At 35.1% G+C, this 20,026-nt stretch overlaps 1 protein-coding gene across 1 annotated transcript; it reads left to right on the top strand.

Annotated features, from left to right (window-relative positions):
• Positions 1-247: 247 nt before the first annotated feature.
• On the top strand, positions 248-7,743 carry LOC143226775 (signal recognition particle 9 kDa protein-like). The gene is made up of 3 exons (XM_076458173.1): positions 248-460; positions 6,937-7,005; positions 7,501-7,743. Exons 1-3 carry the CDS (start codon positions 389-391, stop codon positions 7,594-7,596), a joined length of 237 nt encoding a protein of 78 aa, XP_076314288.1. The 5' UTR covers positions 248-388; the 3' UTR covers positions 7,597-7,743.
• The last annotated feature ends 12,283 nt before the right edge of the window (positions 7,744-20,026 follow it).

Raw genomic sequence — 20,026 nt, 5'->3', positions numbered from 1 at the left:
TTTATTACATACTTAAAATAGGTTTAATTTACAACTTTACATACTAAGACTAAGTTAACATTAATCCTAATACCAGCTACCTCAATGTTTTCTTGATTTTCAGAATTTTAACTTTTTTTTCTGTCACCCCTCCATTACCCCCGATAAGGGTGGTAATTTACCCCCAGTTTGGGAACCACTGCAATAGAACAAAGATATTATTGATATTTTTTTTGTTTATAATGTATATTTTACTGAAAGATGTCGCTATTATCATAGCAACATGAGGTTTGTAAAGTGTTACTTGTAATTAATTATAGCTTAAAATAAAGTAATCTAGAACGTTTGAGAGTAACACGTTTAAATTTAACCCAATGCATCTTTGATACTTTAATTTGTGGATTTAAATATGACGTACATAACTTCGTGGGAAGAATTTTCAAAAGCTGCAGAAAGACTTTATTTGGCTGACCCTATGAAAGTGAGCTGACTAAGTTTATGTCACTTTAACTTTTAAGATTCTTAGTCAAATTTTATTATCTTTAACTTTACACGTAGCAATTAGTCTAGCAAGTAACGTAACAGTACAGATACAAAATATGAATTTAAGACACAGCCTCACATTTCCAATTGCACTTGAGCCTTTAACAGCTTAAGTTTCGTGACGTTTTATTTTACAGTTACATATTTTAAATTTTCTGATCTGAGATATATTTGTGTGTGTGTGCGCGCGCGTATATATCAGAAATAAAAATATTGTATACATTTTAACCACAATTAAAACAGTCGTTATTACAAATACAACAAAAAAAAGAGCAGATGTGTGAATCCACATGGACTTTGTCTCTTCTGGATCAGTGACGAAATCTTTGCTTTTCTTCCCACAACTTGTACCTCTCCAGAACCTGTTACGATAAAAACCAAGTAGGAAAGATCCCAAAAATTAAATTTAATGCTCTCATGAAACCATTAGTTTTTATTTTTCTGTCATTACCATGTGACCTGGCACTTTTTCTTAACATTTGCAATTTTAGGCTTTACAGTGTCATCTCGTTTATCAATAAGATAGAAGAAATAAAGTTTAATATTAAAAATGGAGACAGAAAGACAAGAATCACAATATTATGTTCAAACAAAAAGAATTTCAATGTCTTTGAATGATATTTTTCAAACTATTACTTTATAGAAGCAAATTGCCAGAAATTTCAAATATTGCTTTATTATAAGATTGTAAAAAGTACATCATGTGCAGAGTAAACGATATACTTGGATATCATATAGGCAGAACTACCTATACTCACACATACATACACATTAAGGAAACAAATCACATAGTAGACATTAGTAGCTTTCAGTAATATGTTGATAAATGGGAAGGATTCAAGTCAAATTAATAACTTTCTATAATTCATGATGACAAAAAACCCACTTGAATTAAACTTTATCCACAAGACAGTTGGTATGGGTATTAAAACTTTAATTAAAATAAAGTACAAAACAACATTTCAACTTTCTTAAGCCATCTTCAGGTTAAAAAAGAGAGAGCTTATAACTGACCAGTGCTGGGTATGTCTTAGGGACGAGAGTGTAAATGGGTATGGGATTGTAGGGGGTGTTGTTTTCAAATGAACCTGGAAGGACATTTTGTGTCTCCTAGTGGGTCTATGGTAAGTTTACTAGCTTAAAATCTGGGGTTCAGTTCCCTGCAGTAGGCACATCAAATAGTCCATCATGACTTTGCTCTAAAACAAACTGAAAGGATATAGTGATCTCTTATGCAAAAGGTCATTCATTGTCTCAAACAAATTACTCTTCTGATCCAGATAAGTGTAGGTTCTTCCCTCATATACCAGGAGTGATGGAATTCTTTCCTCAGAGTGTATATTGAAATATAATACAGCACAGAGATTCAACCTGACTGAAAGGATTCTAAGCTAAATTCTGTCAGCAATTATTTATTTTTATGATGCCTAAAAATAAAAATGAGTTTGATGGCTGCTAGATGGTAGCATCTATCAATTAAAAGTGCTTTACTGTGAATATTTTTAATGTGTAATGATTTCCTCTTAAAGACCAAATTATAAAATGATATTAACAGATTATTTTGTACTTTGATTTCATTGTACATTCTATGTTAGTAAAGGGCATCTAGTGTTTGATAATTATGTGTATTTCATTGTTAAATGACTTGCTTTGTTTCAGGATTTGTTTAACTATTTTTATGAAAATTATTTTCAGTAACATATATTTGGTGAAGGTTTGTTATTGCATTCTAAGTATTTTACTGTGCAATTGATTATCTTAAAGGAATATAAAAATAAGATTTTTTTATTATAATTTAATTTCTTTTCCCTTATTATTTTAGAAAGATTGCTATGTACCTTATAATTGTTAAAGAATTTCTGTTTTAATTTATTAGTGTGATAAAACTGTGCCCTCTTAAAAGAGCTAGATGCTTAGCTTTAAAGTTTTTTGTTTATATATGTGAATTTTCTTTGTAAAGGAGTTTTGTGTGTGTGTGTGTGTTTCTGCAGTCTTAGCGAAGGGTATCTTTTTGTATTAGGTATTTCTTTGTTATAAGTTTTTGTTTGTTTTTTACAGTCTCTTTTGTTTCTTAACTTACAATCTCAGGAAATTTGGAAATTCAACTCCACACTTTGTTCTGTCAATTTCCCTGTTATAACCCAACACTTCTTAAGGAAATCAGTTTAGCTAGAAAGATAACAGCTACAGTCATTGGAAGTTTAGGTGCATACTTGTTCTAAAATAGAATTATCTTGCATTCTGGAACTTATATAGAGAATAGTTTTAAGAAAGTGTTTGCACATTACTATTACATAGAAGTTTTGGATAACTTTCTATTTTGGATGAGTTAATGGACAAAAAAATATTGTATTTAAGTCTCAGAACATTTGTTTAAGATAAATAATAAGGTACTTTTTGTAGGCCAACTATTCTTCTTTTGTCTACATTTCCTTTTCACCAAGAACAATTAAAGACACTACCAATTCTATAATCAACATATATATATGGTCTACAAGACCAATGAGATATTTCTTTTTAATTAGTAATGTATTCTGGCATTAAATACTATTTCTAAAGAATATATTTTAGAAGTTCATATATATTTAAGAACATCATTTCAAACAAAATTTTAAATAAAGGAAAATGTCTATCTTGTAAGTCTTAAACTGAGCATGTTTTATTACGAAAACCTTTTTTTCATATCATACTAAGTTAAAGTTTTAAAGAACTAAATATTAATAGCCCCTCAAGGAGGATTCTTGTATGTGGTGAGGAGACCTCCCAGAGAAGGTTCTGTATTTTCTTTTTACCTCCTCTGGATTCTGGCATCTACCCACATGTTTGCCATGTATGGAGACCCATGGGGAGGAGGAGAGAATCCTGATGGTTTTGTAGTGTCCAGAGTGCTGCAACACACCACTTTGGTGTTGAATTACTGTAGACGGGTGGCCTTGAGGTGGCCCTTCCATAGTTAGTCGGCTGTTTATTTTGTGGGCTCTGGTCAACTGAGTATTGGTGCTGGGAATTTTCAGTGGATGTTGTGGCCGTTGTGTTTGATGCTGGTGTTTTGTTATCATGAAGCCCTGTGTAGTGAGTCCCCTCAGTGGACTTTATCTCCTTTTATTATGGATCCCCAAAATCCTCAAAGGAATAAAATGGTAAAAATTAAGTTGATTGGTAAATGACCCCACCTTGAAGACTCTGACCAGCAATCTTCAACTCAGCTTTTGATTTTGCATTCCTTGTCACAAAAACCTTCAGGATAAATGTCTCCCTTTCTTTTTTTCTTCAGAAAAATTTTGAGGGACTTGCTGGCTTTCCAAAGTCAGTCAGGAAGCTACATTCTGGGGACAACTTGGAAGAAACATCTACACCAAAACATACTGAACTTCTCCTGAATTTTTAAAGTGCCATCATTGTTTGTTCTTTTTGCTTGTCTCCTGAGGAGATTTATGATCAGCCAGATGTTTATGCTGTTCCAGAACAGTTGCCATCTCCATTTTTCATCTAGGGAAACTTTACTGGACACTATCCCTTTTGAGGTGGTACTGATATTGATGAGAGGGATTCTGCTGTCATTAGGCTACCATCTATTAATGACTGCATTGCTCCAGCAACTGTTAATTCTGTTCCTAAAACCTCATCACGTTTCACATGGTATCCTTGTCCATGGTGGTCTCCAACTTGAGATACCTTTTCACATATATTATATGCTTTCTAACCATGTTGCTTTCCAGTAGGCCCAAACCCATGCTTGGCAGGTCAACCATCAAAGCCAAAAGGAATTTTGGATTGAGTTTACAGCTAGCATCTCTTCTACCATCAGTTCTAAATTCATATAGAACAGTATTTGGATGGTCAATGACTTCCATTTTGTTCTCCAGAAGCCAAGAAGTTGCTAATGTACAGAACATTGGTGATACTCTTGGCAAGAAATTTACTTATTTTTTCATCACTTTTGTCTCTTCCCCTACTTTTTTGGTCATAAAGTTTAAGGCAGAGCAGTTACCTTTTCTACATTGAGATATAGTATTTTGAGGGATTTCCATTCATATGGGTTGTGTGGACACTTGCCCATTTTGTTCACAGTTTTTTACTCAACAAGCGATTATAAATCTGTGTGATTTTGACTCTTTCTTATTCTTTCTCCAGGAAATTTGAGTCTCTCAGGACTGTCTTGAGTGTCTCACTTTTCAGTATCAAGATCAATGCTATCACTACAAAATTTCTTCCCACTGTTGCAAACAGACTCTACATCAACAACTTCCCTATCTCATGTTTGTCATCAACCTTAAGATTTATTGAGAGGCTACTTCAGACTGTTCTCAATTGCATGTTGAAGTGAACTACAACAATGTTTTTTTTTTTCTCCAAAACCATGTACATGCACTTTTGCCATCAATGGGGTGTACATACTGATTCCAAGTTACGTCTCATTGATGTTGTTTTACTGTGGTTCCTGAGGCAAGGTTCTTGGAACCTATCTTTGGCCTTAAGCTGACATTCATCCCTCATATCAATCAGTTACATGCCAAATGTACTAGGACACTGACCATTCTCCATGACCTCTCTTTTACCTCTTGGAGAGTGGATCGATGTGCTGTGCTCAAGATCTATTGTGCCTTTAGTTGAATCAAACTGAACAATGGATCTTTAGTCTGTTGTTTCTCTAGGAACTCAGTCTTGAAGATAATGGACTCTATCCACCATCTGGGGCTTTGGCTCTGCATGGGGACTTTCTACTCTTTTCTAGTCCAGAGTTTGTACACCAAGTTCTACAAACCTCCTCATAACCTCTGCTGTTTGCAACTTTCTTTGCAGTATGTCATTAAACTCAAATACTTACCACAGCATCCCACCTGGAGTTGTGTCTAACATCCTCAGTGATCTATGCTCTTTCAGAATAGGCAGTCTGCCATTCTTCCCTTTGGCTTTCATATTCAGGCACAGTTGACTGAGTTGCATCTGTCATTGGTTGATATTAGTGTCTCCACTAATCCTGCCATGACTTATTACCATCCCCACCTGTGACCTTTCTTTAAGTCATCTGAGGGAAGTAGATACTCCCAACTGGTAGTACATCTTTTCTTTGCTAAACACCTTCCATTTCTGTTTATGTGGATGGTTGGAACTCGAGTGACCTGTGGGTTTGTTGTGGCTAGGTGGTTGTGGGAAAGAGCTTGTTGATGCCACAACTAAGTCTGTATTCTCTGTTGCTGTTACAGCCTCGTCTGTTCCATGTACGGGCTACAGCTCTATACTCAAGGCTCAGCTTTGCACCAGTTGGCAATCAATTTTGTGTGAGCAAGTCAATAACAAGCTTTTGTTTGGACTTTCAGGTAACAAAAGCAGATACAAACAAGTTAAAACCATTGTTTAGTTTTTTTAACTATTTATTTTTAGATTTTATACAATTTTACTTTTATGTTTTTACTGGTTGTTTGGCACAAATAGCCTAGTTGCTTTGCTTCAAAAAGTTTCAAACAACCAATCAACTAAATCTGAAAGGATCAGAAGAAAACCTTTGTAGAATGAATATATCATTCAGGTTTATATGGACCACTTTTCCATGGAAGTTGAACATCTGGATATGAAGTGGGGTGTAAAGTGCTTTGATATCCATCAGGAACACAGTTCAGTTAATTCTTGATTTAGAAGAGATTACCTTTTCAGCTTAGATAATACCCCTTGAAAGCACTTATACCCTACCATGACTTCAAAAACTAAATGAGACATAATGCAGAACTCATTTTATAAGTCTGGTCAAAATTCAACCATTCCATCTTGATATGTCCTATTCACAAGACTGGGATGAGTGAACAGATAGGATCAGATAGATAAGTTATTTATGTTAGAGGTTATTTATTGGTTATGCTATTTTCTAGTTTGTTCATTTTTTAAGTCAACATTTAATGTGAATTCTAGAATTATCATTAAAAGCTTTGTTAAGCCTCATTTGTTTTTACCTATTATCTTTATTGTGCTTAGAAAATTAATAATATGTACCTAAAGGTGTAAGTTATTATTCTTAATTACCTTGACTTTGAAACCCAAAACCTTAATTGTTACTCTGTAGTATTAAGAAGTGTTAGACAGTTTTTAATATTATAGAATAAAAAGAAATGAGTGGTTTTAATGAGTTTTGTTAACAGTTTCAGTACATGGTTGTGTGTGATATCAAATATTTTGTTATTAAATCAATAAAAGAGAGAGAGAAACAAGTATAATATTCCGGTGTTTTGTTATCTGTATCCACAGGGAGATGTGTGTGTGTAAATATGTAAAAAGACTGAGTACCTTACTGTGAACCTTGAAGTAATAAATCATGCTAGTAAAGTTGTTATAAAAACAAGTTAACTAAATATTTTCCCCTCATTACTCTAATAATTTCAGCTCATTGAAAGTGTTTACATTTTAAGTATATTTATGTAGGTTCGACTGGTGATAAAGTATCGGCACTGTGACGGAAAATTAGTCATTAAAGTAACTGATGACCATGTTGTAAGTAATGAATTTTGTTATTATATTAAACACAATCAGAGAAGGATTTTTCAGCTTGGATATGCAATAATCAATTAGTATTAAGACTGGGTTATAAGCAGACATGTGATATGAAAAGGAATTATGTGAAATCATTTGTAAAATGCATTTGGAGTGCTAAAGGCATATTTTTCAAATTTATTATTGTAAATAAAGGTTTAGTTTCTAAAATATCTTTTTACACATCAGTTTTTTGTTTTTTTTTTATTTTGCTTTTTTATAGCCCATTAAAATAAGTTATACAAATAAGCTTAGGTAAATAGTTAAACATGCGGTGAGAAATAGTTTGCTACAAATCGGGAAAGAGGCCAAAACAATGTATGGGGAATTTAGAGTTGTCAGTTAAAAACAACAGTAAGTTAGAAAGCATATTTTGTTTTTAAATGTCTGTTCAACATCATGTTTTCTCAAGTGAGTAAGAAGTTGAAACGTGTGATTTTATATTTTTCCTTGCAGTGTTTGCAGTTTCTCACAGAACATACCCAGGACGTGAAGAAGGTGGAAAAGCTAAGTAATCAGTTGATGAGACACATGGCATCCAGAGAAAAATGACACTGGTTAAGGGTAGAGAGAAAATCTCCTTACTTGTTACAAGAATGAAGAAAATATTTTGGATTGAAAACTATTTCAGTTCTTCATTGTTTTATAACGAAGCTAAGTGTAAGGTTTGAGGCTTAAATAAAATGCTATATATTTGGACATGTTCTCCTTTAATTGGAGTTATTCTTAACACTGGGGTTGAACATCTACTGCTTGCAACAGATTCTAGGGACTGTCAAAAAGCTGTATGGATATCATACATGAAAGTCAACATGAATTCACCAAAGAAAACCTTGCCTTACTAATATATTATCTTTTGTAAAGGATATTATCTAATAACATGACTTCTTTACCAAAGGTTAGCCAAGGATTTCATATCAGTTGGGGATAGAAAAATCAGAGTGTTGGTAGTGATGGAGCTTGGTCAAATTTGACCAGAGTGGAGTATTTCAGTGGTCAGTACTTGGACCTTTGTTTTTTTTCTTAATAAAGTTTGCTATTAATGTGAAATTCTTAGGGATTTGGAACTACATGAAGGATGATGAGGTATTAATGAATAAGTTTATTCATTTACACTGAGCAAATCTTTACCAAATAATCTTTAATTATTTTAGTACAGGGTAATATATATGGATCACATGTTTCATGTACATAAAAACCCACTCAGTGATATTACTGGAAAATAAAAAGCAAAAAGGCTTTTCCATATTAGCAGATGAGTCATCAATGCAGAACTGTATTATTACAAGTAAAATTGCAGAACTTTTGGATATATTTATAGGTATAATGATTACAGATCCAAAGTGGAGTTGTCTATATACAAGTTTTTGGTCAGAACTTGTCTAGAATGCTCTGTTCAGTTCTGTTTTCTCACCTAAGAAAGAGTGTGGACATGGGGCTACTGGAATGGTTCTCTCTCTTGAGAAGAGAAGAGCAAGAGGTAATCTTATCAAAGTTTACAGGATTGTCTTGATGGAAGGGTGAACAGAATAACAGAGCTTGAACTTAGCAGGGACCCAGGAGCCAATAGCTCCCCAAAAATACCAGCTACCCCATAAAAGTGTCTGTTAGGTAGTCTGCATGACTTTTTGAAATCAATAGTGCCATTAAAAGTTTGATTGTACTAAGATTGATTTAAGCATTTATTAACCAAGTAGAACTGTAGATAAATCATGAATGGACCTTCCCAAACACTCATTAGTTGTGTACAGTCCACTATGAACGCCCTGGCAGTGAACGTTTAGCTCAAAGATATGTGCAAGCTGAACTGATGTACAACATATACAGCATGTGGTACCTGTCAAGCAGTGTTTACATGTAAACCTCCTTGGTAGATTTTTTGGTTTTAAAACTCTCAGGTCCAGAAGGAGTCTGAAAGGTAACCAGCGATGGACAGAAACTGTAATTTCTATTTGCCTGCTTGCGAAGACTTTGATCAAACAACTAATAAGGATGCAAAGAAATTAAGATTTAATATTTTAGAGTGTTTTGATGAAATAATGTGGAGCTTTATGATGTTGGAACATGAGAGATTATTTAACAAACATGGTTGGTGAATAAGGTAAACTGGGGAATTGACACCTTGTAATAAGTATCAGAGATGAACTGAAACAGTGAGGAGCTGGATACAGGAAGTCTGATGAAAGAGAGTTTGACACCAGAACTGAAGAATGCTATTTACTGTATACAAATGCTTGAATATAAAAGGTGGCTGTTGATGTTTACAAGACAGATATGAATGTTGAAGGAATCAAGGATTTCCAGTTCAAATTTGACATAAACTATATAAATAAGAGTAATAATTAGGGTCTGAAGTAATTGCTTAATTAACTCTTGATATGGGATGAATACATTTACAATTTGCAAAGTAGTAACATTTAAATGGGCCTCAATTTATTAAAATTGCTGGCAAAAGTTAAGTAGCTTTGGTTGAATTAATACATAAAAATGTAATTTAAATTTTGAATGTAGAGTATGAAGACAATTGGTCCTTTGCAGAGGAGGATCTTGAGGTCTAATGAAAATAATTTTGCTCTGGAGGAAACAGAATACACCAAGAAAACCCATTTTCACTGAATAGGCACTGAATATTCCACCTGAATTGTTAAGGGTTAACTAAAGGTTGCAAAGCTTTTCCTTACATTTATTTATTTTCCTAATAAGCTATATATATAGTTTGGGATTTTGATGGGTTGAGGGATGCTCACCAATTGTTAAGCCTGCCTGATATTGCATTGAGTGATAATGCTGGACCTTAAATGTCACATTTTGAAAAACAAGTGTATGGTTTAAGGGAGAAAATGGAACATCATTGTCAAAAAGCCTGTATAATATTGGGCTTAACACCAACCTTTGTGGGAGATGGCTTTGAACATGAAGGGCCTGGAAATGGCATTGTTGATCCCAACTGTTGGATATATAATACTTTTTAGCTTAATAGTTATTATTCAGTTTAGTTGGTGAATCAATATTTAATTATTAATAATTTTTCATAACAAGAGAATTAAAAGTAATTAGTTTAAAGGTTATAATTGTGACATAACATAGACTCATGCATTGTGTGTGATTCAAGTCTTCTAGTACTTACTTGGATCCCCTCGATGTGGATTCTTGTATGTGGTGAGGGGACCTCTCAGAGAAGGTTCTGTTTTTACAGTTTACCTCCTCTGGGATCTAAACATCCACCTGCACATTTGCCATGTGTGGTAACCCGTGAAGGGGAGGAGAGAATCGTGGTGGTTAACGGGTCCAACTTCAACACACCTCTTTGGCCTTGAATTCCTGTAAATGGGCTAGTCAATTTGGGCCAGGGTCAACTGAGTACCAGCAAAAGACATCCACAACGGGTGTTGTGGCACTGTAGTGCATCCCCTTGTAGGGCTCCATGGTGGGTGGAGTCAATCAGTGGGAACCGAAAAATTTTCTATTTATTATGGATACTCCTAAAACAAAAAAAAATAACACAATTTGAAACTATCGAGAAAAACCTGACTACTGGGAAACATCCACACATTGATGAATCTGTATAACCTAACTCACAACTTGAATCTGCCCCATGATTTCTAATTTTGCATTCCTTGAGTGACAAACCTCTAGGGCAGATGTTCCCATTTTTTTATTCAGAAGGGCTTGCTGGCTCCCCTAAATTGGTAAAAAAGTTACGTTCAGGAGACATCTTAGTGGAAACATCTTCATTACAGCATTCCAAACTCCTCCTGACATCAAAAGCCTTGGGGGACATACCCATTGAAGTCACTCAATTTAAGGGTTTTAAGGACTGTCCCCAAATCGGAGATCCTTGCAGGTCTCACCAGCCAAGGTGTCACAGTAGTACACCGAATCTTCACTCGAAAAGATGAAATTCTGGAACCAACAAATGTTCTAATACTAACATTTACTGTACCAAGTCCTCCCACCACAATAAAAGCAGGATATCTGAATTGTGTAAGTTGCAACCTTATATTTCAAATTTTATACGATGTTTCCATTGTCAGCGGTTTGGTCATTAAAAACAATCTTACCATGGTTCCTTGACCTGTGCCATTTGTGGTGGTAAAGACCATAATGCCACTGAATGCCAACTCGAACCACATTGTATAAATTGTAATGGTACGCATCCTTCTTATTTTATCTCCTGCCCTAAATGAGTAGAAGAAAAAGAAGTACAACATCTCAAGACAGTTAACAATCTCACGTACACAGAGGCTTGAAAATTATTATTACCTATTCTGTCCAGAACTTATGCTGTTGTAACCCGTTCTACTACTACAGTAGGAGTACCTTACCCTATCCCCTACACAATCTTCACCTGTAAATCTTAATGAAATACTTTCCAAAATCAACACAGTTCATGAATCAGTGTCTCCTTCCATCTCTGTCCTAACCACACCTTCCAGTCATTGCCAAACTTCACCTTCTTCAAGTCAAGATGTTTCCATGGGGTCTCCCTCTCTTGATACCCCATAAATTAAACAAACCACTTGTCCTCACCCTCAATCATTAGTACATGTACCGATAAATTCAGACCCAACCATTTGAGTGAGAGCAGGATCCATAGAAGGCAATAGATCCACATCTAATAAAGAAAAAAAAAAAGAAATTGTAAGCAGAAGGACTCTTTACCATCTTCTCTGAAATAATTATACATGGCCACACTAATCCAATGGAACTGTCGAGGTTTCCAATCAAATGTGACTGACATCAAAGGTCCGATTGACTTTTATCATCCCTTATGTCTTTCTTTGCAGGAAACATTTCTACAGCCTACAAATACAGTTACTATCCGACACTATTCATTATACCAGAATGACAGGCCATGTGTAGGACGGGAACATGGGGGAGTTGCATTGCTGGTTGATCAGCATGTGCCCACCCAGTCCCTGTCATTGACCACACCCTTGGAGGCTGTAGCCTTCCATGTCTCCTTGGGTTTTACCATCACTATTTGCTCTCTATACCTTACACCTAAAATGCATTATAATTAATCAGACCTTGTTAATAAATAAAGTATTATCTTTATACCAAGATCTCCTGGTATCTTAGGAGATTTCAATGGGCATATTCCCCTCTGAGGTGGCTCCTGTATTGATAAGAGAGGGTGTGCCATACAGCATATGCTCCTGAATCACAACTTGGCTCTATTCAGTACTGGCTCTTACACATATTTTCATGCACCTAGTCAGTCATTTACAGCTATAGATCTTTCTGTCTGTTCCCCTTAGCTACTCACTCACTCACAAGGTGGTGATCATTTTCCCATCATCTTATGAGAGATTGGCCGTGATCAGTACCACCCGACCCATGTACCTCAGTGGAAGTTGGTCCAGGCCAACTGGCCTTCTTTCATTACTCTCTCAGAACTTGATCCTGCCATCTTATGTAAATCATCCACAGATGATTGTATAGCAGCAGTAACCAACAGTATTATACAAGCTGCTACTCGATGCATCCCTAAAACCTTGACATGTTCCCTACGGCATCCTCGCCCTTGGTGGAATTCTGCCTGTTCTATAATACGAAAAACTCAGAAACATGTTTGGGATAAAATTTCGAAGATACCCCATGCTCTCAAATCACATTGCATTTCAGCAAGCCTGTGCACATGCTTGGCAAGATAGACATCAAAGCCAGAAGGAATCTTGGATTAAATACACCACCAGCACAAAAGTTATATGGGATAAGATCTGGAGGGTGAGTGGAAGATATACTTCTGCCCCCTATCTATCTTAATATCTGATAGCCACGAAGTTGCAGATGCACAGAGCATTACCAATACTCTTGGGGACGTCTTCTTTCATGTATATAGCTTTTAAAACTTATCCCCTTCCTTTTTAGCCATTAAAACACAGGTGAAGCATCTGCCTCTTTCCTTTTCAACTGACCATTCCTTTGACTACAATTGCCCTCTTACACTGATGGAACTCAAACTTGCAATTCATTGGTCTGGCAATACATCAGTCGGACCTGATAATGTACATCATGAGATGTTACACCACCTTCCCAGAACTCTCTTACTATTCTCATAGCTGTCTTTAATCGGATATGGCAGGAAAATGTTTATCCAGATGCTTGGCGACAAGCTATCATACTCCCTATTCTGAAACCTGGGAAGAATCCAACGATTCCTTTGCATTACTGTCCCATTCCTTTGACAAGTTGTCTCAGTAAGATCTTGGAGAGGATAATCAATACCTGCCTTGTTTGGTTTCTTCAATCAAACAACTTCCTCTCACCTTTTCATTGTGGGTTCTGAAGACAATGCTCTATGATAGACCACTTAATTGAAACATCAATCAGAGAAGCCTTTCTAAGGCGACAACATCTTGTTACTGTTTTTTTTTATTTAGAAAAAGCTTGCGATACAACAAGGAGATATGGCATCTTACGAGACCTTCACTCATATGGATTGCGTGGCAACTTACCCATTTTCATCCAGCAGTTCTTAATGAAGTGCCAATTCCAAGTCCATGTGGGCTCTCAACACTTTCTCATTTTTCCCACAGGAACTTGGAGACCCTCAGGGCTGTATTCTGAATGTCACACTTATCATTATAAAGATTAATGTCATCAGTGAACAGCTACCCCCTACAGTTACAAATGGTCTTTTTGTTGATGAATTTCGCATGTCATGTCAGTCATCAAGGTTTATTGAACAGCAGCTACAAACTGCAATCAATCAGATGCTGAAGTGGACCACGGCAAATGGTTTTAAACTTTCACTCTCTAAAATCGTTTGTATACATTTCTGCCACAAACGGGGAATCCACCCAGATCCAGAACTCCATCTTGATGATGTTGTACTTCCTGTCGTCCCTGAGGCAAAGTTCTGAGGTCTTATATTTGATTGTAAATTAAATTTTATATCTCATATCAAGCAACTTCGTATCAAATGTCTAAAAGCATTGAGCATTCTCTGTGTCCTCTCTTCTACTTCTTGGGGAGCAGATCGATACTCCATGCTTAAAATTTATCAAGCCCTCATCTGATCCAAACTTGACTATGGGTCTGTGGTTCTTCCACAACCTCAACACTGAAAATGTTGGATCCTGTCCATCACCAGGGGCTTTGGCTTTGCATTGGAGCTTTTTGTACTTCTCCCATGCAAAATTGATATGTGGAATCTCATGAACCTCCTCTATATATTCGCCATTTGCAACTGTTTCTAATGTATGCTTCCAAACTTCGATCCTTACCACAGCATCCTACCTGGAGTTGTGTTTTCCAACCACAATTGACCACACTTTTTAATGACAGAAAATCTGCCATTGTTCCTTTTAATCTCTGTATCCAGGTCATGTTGGTATTTGTGGGAATGAGCTAGCCGACAGAGCAGCAAAGTCTGTCTGTTCTGGATCTATCATCCCAGTACCCATTCCATACATGGACTATAGTAGAGTTATCAAATCTAGACTGTACACCAGGTGGCAGGCAACCTGGAATGAGAAACACAATAACAAGCTTTTTCAAATCAAATCTTCTCTTGGTCTTTGGCCCTCTTGCTTATGTAAGGATCGAAGAGAGGAAGTTGTTTTGGCAAGGTTATGCATTGGTCACAGTTTTTTAACCCACCACTTCCTTTTATCTGGTGCTGCTGCACCAATGTGTGATTTATGTGGCACTCAGATCATAATCATCCACATTTTATTATCATACCGTCGTTACAATTTAGAATGACACCATTTTAAAGATATTTGTAAGGTTTGCCCTTGACTTTAGCCCATGTAAAGGTGATACTGCCCATCTCACTCATGTTTTCACATTTTTAAAAGCCATTGGTGTTTTACACTTAATTTAAGGTTTTTTATCAGACTATATAGTGTTTTAACATGATTTGTTTTACACATTTTAATGTTTTAACACAATTTATTTTACACATTTCAGTTTTTATTTTGACTTGAACCCAGGACTCAGGCATGCCAATGACATTTATGAAAAAAAGAGGAAAAGGTATATAGCCTGGTGCCACAGCGCGGCGCAGCCGCACCTGACTAGGGGGGTCCGGAGGCATGCCTCCCGGGAAATTTAAAAAAAATGGATGCTTTTTGGTGTGATTTGGTGCAATCTGGGACATAATTTCTTTATGCTTTTTGACATTGCAATGTTGGAAAAGTACACAATATATATCATATAAAATAACAAAAGGAAATTAAAAGACTAAATCAAACTAATAAAAACTATAACTTTCATTTACAGTTTTTAGCAGATTGATTTATTCTTTTCATTTGCATTCATTTTTTAGAAGATATATCAAAATATCTAAAATTAACAAATAAAATAAAAAGTAAATAAATGAAATTTAAGATTGTTTATTTGCTATTAATTCAGTTTAATTTTTTTTCTAAATCAAAATATATTAGTAATATGAGTTAATAAAGCCAAAATAACTCAGTAAATATTTCAAATACAAATCATTTCATTATTATCCTTTTTGTCATCAATAACATCATCATCATCAACTACTGGTATGCTGCCAATTAAATGTTTTACAGTCATTGCCAATAACTACTTCTCTGCTGCATATATTCCATACAATTTTCAAATCACATAAAATTACTCTTTTGACTAATCATGACTACCTACAGTTCAAATTGTTCATCTATGCAATCTTGTCATTATAGTGCCTTAATGTCAGTAAATTTTCCATTCTTTCACAAATTGACAATACAAACTAAAACAGCATATGAAGGAAAGCTATGACATTGCTTATAAATTCAACTACTGATATGGTTCAATATTAAACTACTGATATCAGTGATATGCCTCAGAAATTAAATTTTGTACCGTCACCGACATCAACAACTACTGCTCTGCTGCATGTATTCCATTAAAATTTCAAATTACTTAAAATTACTCTACATGACTACCTACAATAAAACTTGTTCATCTATACAATCTTGTCAGTAAATTACTGGTACCTCAATATCAGTATATTTTTCATTCTTTCACAATACAAACTGAAACAGCAAATCAAGGAAAGCTTTGACATTGCTTCAAAATAAAATTAATGATATGCTTTAAAATAAACCACTGGCACTGTATGCTGCAGATAATAATAAAATGTTTTTCAGTCACTGATATCAACTTCTGCTCTGCTGCATAAATTACAGTCAAATTTCAAATCACTTAATTTCCTTTAATCAATCTTGGCTACTTTCCTCTTTTTCGAGACAAGGGTTTCCAGTGCTCTCTTCCGAGCTTTTTTTCTCTCCTTCTCTGAATGGGCAGCTCTCTGTGCCTCTGCGGCTTTCTGGACTTTTTCTTTAGCCAAGGTGGCTGGGCTAGATTTCACAGAACCATAGGCCTAAAGCCTTTCTGCCCTTTTCTTCTGATTCTCCCTCAGCTTTGAGGTATACTTTGAAGCTGCTGATCTAATGTCCTTACACATTCTCTTGTCTACAGGATCAAAATGAACATCTTTCCTTTTAAACATTTCAATCGCTGTTGTTTCTTTGGAGCGTAGAGAATATTTTATCGTCTGGTATGCACACGATACCAGACCACGAGACGAAACGAGACTGCCTCCAAGATGGCGGTCAGATTTTTTTTTTCTGCAATAAACATGGAAAAAATACGATTTCAGCAGAAAAATGGCACGCATGCAGGACTTGAAAGGCCAACTTCAGGTGACTGACTGCAAATTCGATCTTGATGTTTCAGTCTTCCTGGCAAGTCTTAATTTTACACATTTTAGTTTGTACTTTTCTTTTGAACTGAACCCAGAATTCAAAAGGCCAACTTCAGGTAAATGTCAGCAAGGGTGTACTTCTTGCTTCAGTCTTCCTGGCAGTTCCTAATTTTACTTTATTGCTCTATACCTATACTGTACCAATTAGCATTGAATACCTACCTACCTTACTTGGATAGTTTTTAAGGGTTCACTTGTTAAGTTCATCCTCTACTGGGAATTAGCATTTTATTTTACTGGGATTAATTTTGATTTTTCCAATAGTGGTTGGGTGAGCATACAGATATGTAGAACCAGAAAGGTGTGACATAGAAACAAGAAAAATTGATGAAAAACATGTTGATTTACATTTTTGAAATGTTGTGTGTCAAACAAGGTGAGATTTGGGATCTCAAAGTTACTTTTAAATGATTGGGTAGAAAGTTCAGACTATTTGTTATTGGCAATAGTTGTGTTATTGTTACAGAGAATTTTATTTACATTTGGTGATTTGTTGTTCTTGGTAGATTTAAATTTCTGCCAGAATTTAAAAGGGTCAGGTTTGGGTTTATTTAATGATAGGCAGACATTTTTCCAGTAGTGTTGTTGTTACATAGAATTTTATTTACATTTTGTGATTTGTTGTTTTTGAGAGATTTAAATTTCTGCCAGAATTTGAAAGGGTCAGTTTGGGTTTATCTAAGGATAGGCAGACATTTTTCCAGCTATCATGTTGTTTCTGTAGTATATTTCTTGGAATTAATCAGTAGTTTACCTATGATGTCACGAGTTCATATGAAGCTGTGTCCGAGTTGTATGTGGGTAATTATTTATTCACGAATTTCAGGAGTAAGATTTCAGTATCGTAGTCCAGGATTTCTTGCTTTGGAAAGAATTATTTCTTTGATGGCTTGGGTATAGCATTGATTATGTCGAATGTGTAACCATCTCCTTTGGTTTGGTTGTTCCATGGCTGCAATGTGCCTTTTAAGGATAGGTGGTTTAGGACTCCATAACTTGTAAAACATGTCCTGCACCTGGGAAACGTTCTAAATAATTGTGAATAGGAGAGAAAATACACCTGTTACTGCTCTATAAATGATATGCAAGAATGTGTTAAAAGTGCTTTATACAAAGTTGGAGTTCAATGCATGAAACTTGCAGTCTAGTCTGTGGCCTGGTATAGCCTTGCAATAACTGGATTAGTACATTTGCCAGTTGTCTTGTGAGTGAAAACATAACACCTGTATTACATAGGCAGTTATTAAAAATATAAATTACATAATATAAAAACTGGATGTAGAACCAAACATTGGATCTGTTGTTTACAGTAACAGTATTGGTCTTTTAGTATTGAAAATTCTGATACAATATATATTTTTGGTTTGGGTTTTTTTAAAAGAGATGTTTTCATTAAAAAAAAATCAAAATAATGGAATTTCCTTAAATTTTTTGCTATAGCCTGATTCAAGTCAAACCTTGTCTGACGAATGGGGTGAGATAACCGGCTATGCTTGACCAATCCTGAGTTAGTATTCTGAAGCTGTTATTGAAAGGTGTATCAAGTTGTATAGCAATGGATTTTCAATTTGATACAAAATATGTGCACAGAACAATTATAGGCTGTTCATGCTAGTAGATCACCAGTAATGCTTCCAAATCACATTCTCTTCTCGACATACCTCAAGGAATGATACACCACCATCTTTGTCACAGTGTAACCAGTTATCCTTTCTCCTGTAACAACTCCTTTTCTTCTTTCTAATTTTCGTACTCAGGTGCCATTACCTTTTGGGATCATCAACATTTGGATCACTTTTTTAGGGCATTTGTAACTTTGGGTAACTTTTATAATGTATTCTCTACAACTTTGATTGAATTTTGTTTTGGCAACATTGGCCTGTCCCAAGTATACTCTCATTTGTAACTTCAAAATAGGCCAGCACTCAACTCATATTCTGAGGGTTGCGGGTTCAAATCCTCGTCACACCAAACATGCTCGCCCTTTCAGCCATAAGGGCATTATAATGTGACAGTCAAGCCCACTATCATTGGTAAAAGAGTAACCCAAGAGTTGGTGGTGGGTGGTGATGACTAGCTGCCTTCCCTCCAGTCTTACACTGCTAAATTAGGGACGGCTAGCGCAGATAGCCCTCAAGTAGCTTTGCATAAAATTCAAAAACAAAACAAATTTCAATATTCTTTTCCAACAACGTGGCAATATTCTCAGAATGTAGATGATCAAAACAAGAAATTCATCATTTATTTTGATTAGGAAAGGACACTAATTTAAATTTTAATTCATTGCCACCAAATCCATTTCACGTTTTCTGCATGTTACTAATCTGAGGATTTTTATTACTACAAATTCAAATTCTTGAATGACTAAATAACTCTTTCGGTTGATAGTAATGCAAGTTGTATGATTTTTCCATCTATTCATCAAAAGTGTTTGGCATTTTATTGACAAATATGTGTCAATCAGATAGTAATGATTTATACAGGAGCAAGAATAGATAATACTGGTAGCGATGCAAAGATGTTTCATTATTTGATTATTAAAGGAAACTAATGGGAAACAAAAAGTTACTCTTATATCATGCTTTTGAGATAAATTACAGATTATGAATTAAAATAATAATCATTATTATCATAATTAAATGGTCTGAAAAATGAGAAATGGTTTGACATGTATTTTCTCTCATGAAATACAGATATGTTGATATCTTTAGTTTCCTTTGACATCTGCTATTTAACTAATTGGTTTTTCCAATAACATCCACAATACATCTTACAATAAGCTATAAGCTATTAAATTGAATATTTTGGGAGTCCAGCTGGCTTTTCAAAAAAAAAAAAATTGTGGGTCCTGAAATTGTATGAGAAGACATAAGTTTGAGATTTCACAGAAACAGTGTTTGCTTATGAAATAAGTTGCCACCAGTAGTAGTGAGGTCAGCACCTCAAAAGGTGTGTGTAAATATGATGTGATTTGGTGATTTCCTGAAAATTAAAGGATAAGTGTGAAAGAACATCCTTGAAGGACTAAATAGTCCTTTGTTGCTCCTGTGTTATGAATAAATTATTATTTCAAACCCATGTAACTTAAATTAATAATGGTTAATATTAAAATTGTAAAACAGTTTTCCTTAAGTTACTTAATCTTTAAAAGGTAAAATCTTCAACTAATTAATTGTATATGTAAATTACAAAACAAGCACTTTAGTGCTTATATAAAACATCAATGATGAAATTACCAATTAAGACATTACCAGGTGC

This window comes from Tachypleus tridentatus, chromosome 9 (assembly GCF_004210375.1).
Source record: "Tachypleus tridentatus isolate NWPU-2018 chromosome 9, ASM421037v1, whole genome shotgun sequence".
Lineage (NCBI taxonomy): Eukaryota > Metazoa > Arthropoda > Merostomata > Xiphosura > Limulidae > Tachypleus > Tachypleus tridentatus.
Note: the sequence above shows the minus strand (reverse complement) of the source record. Positions and strands in the feature narration are given on the sequence as shown.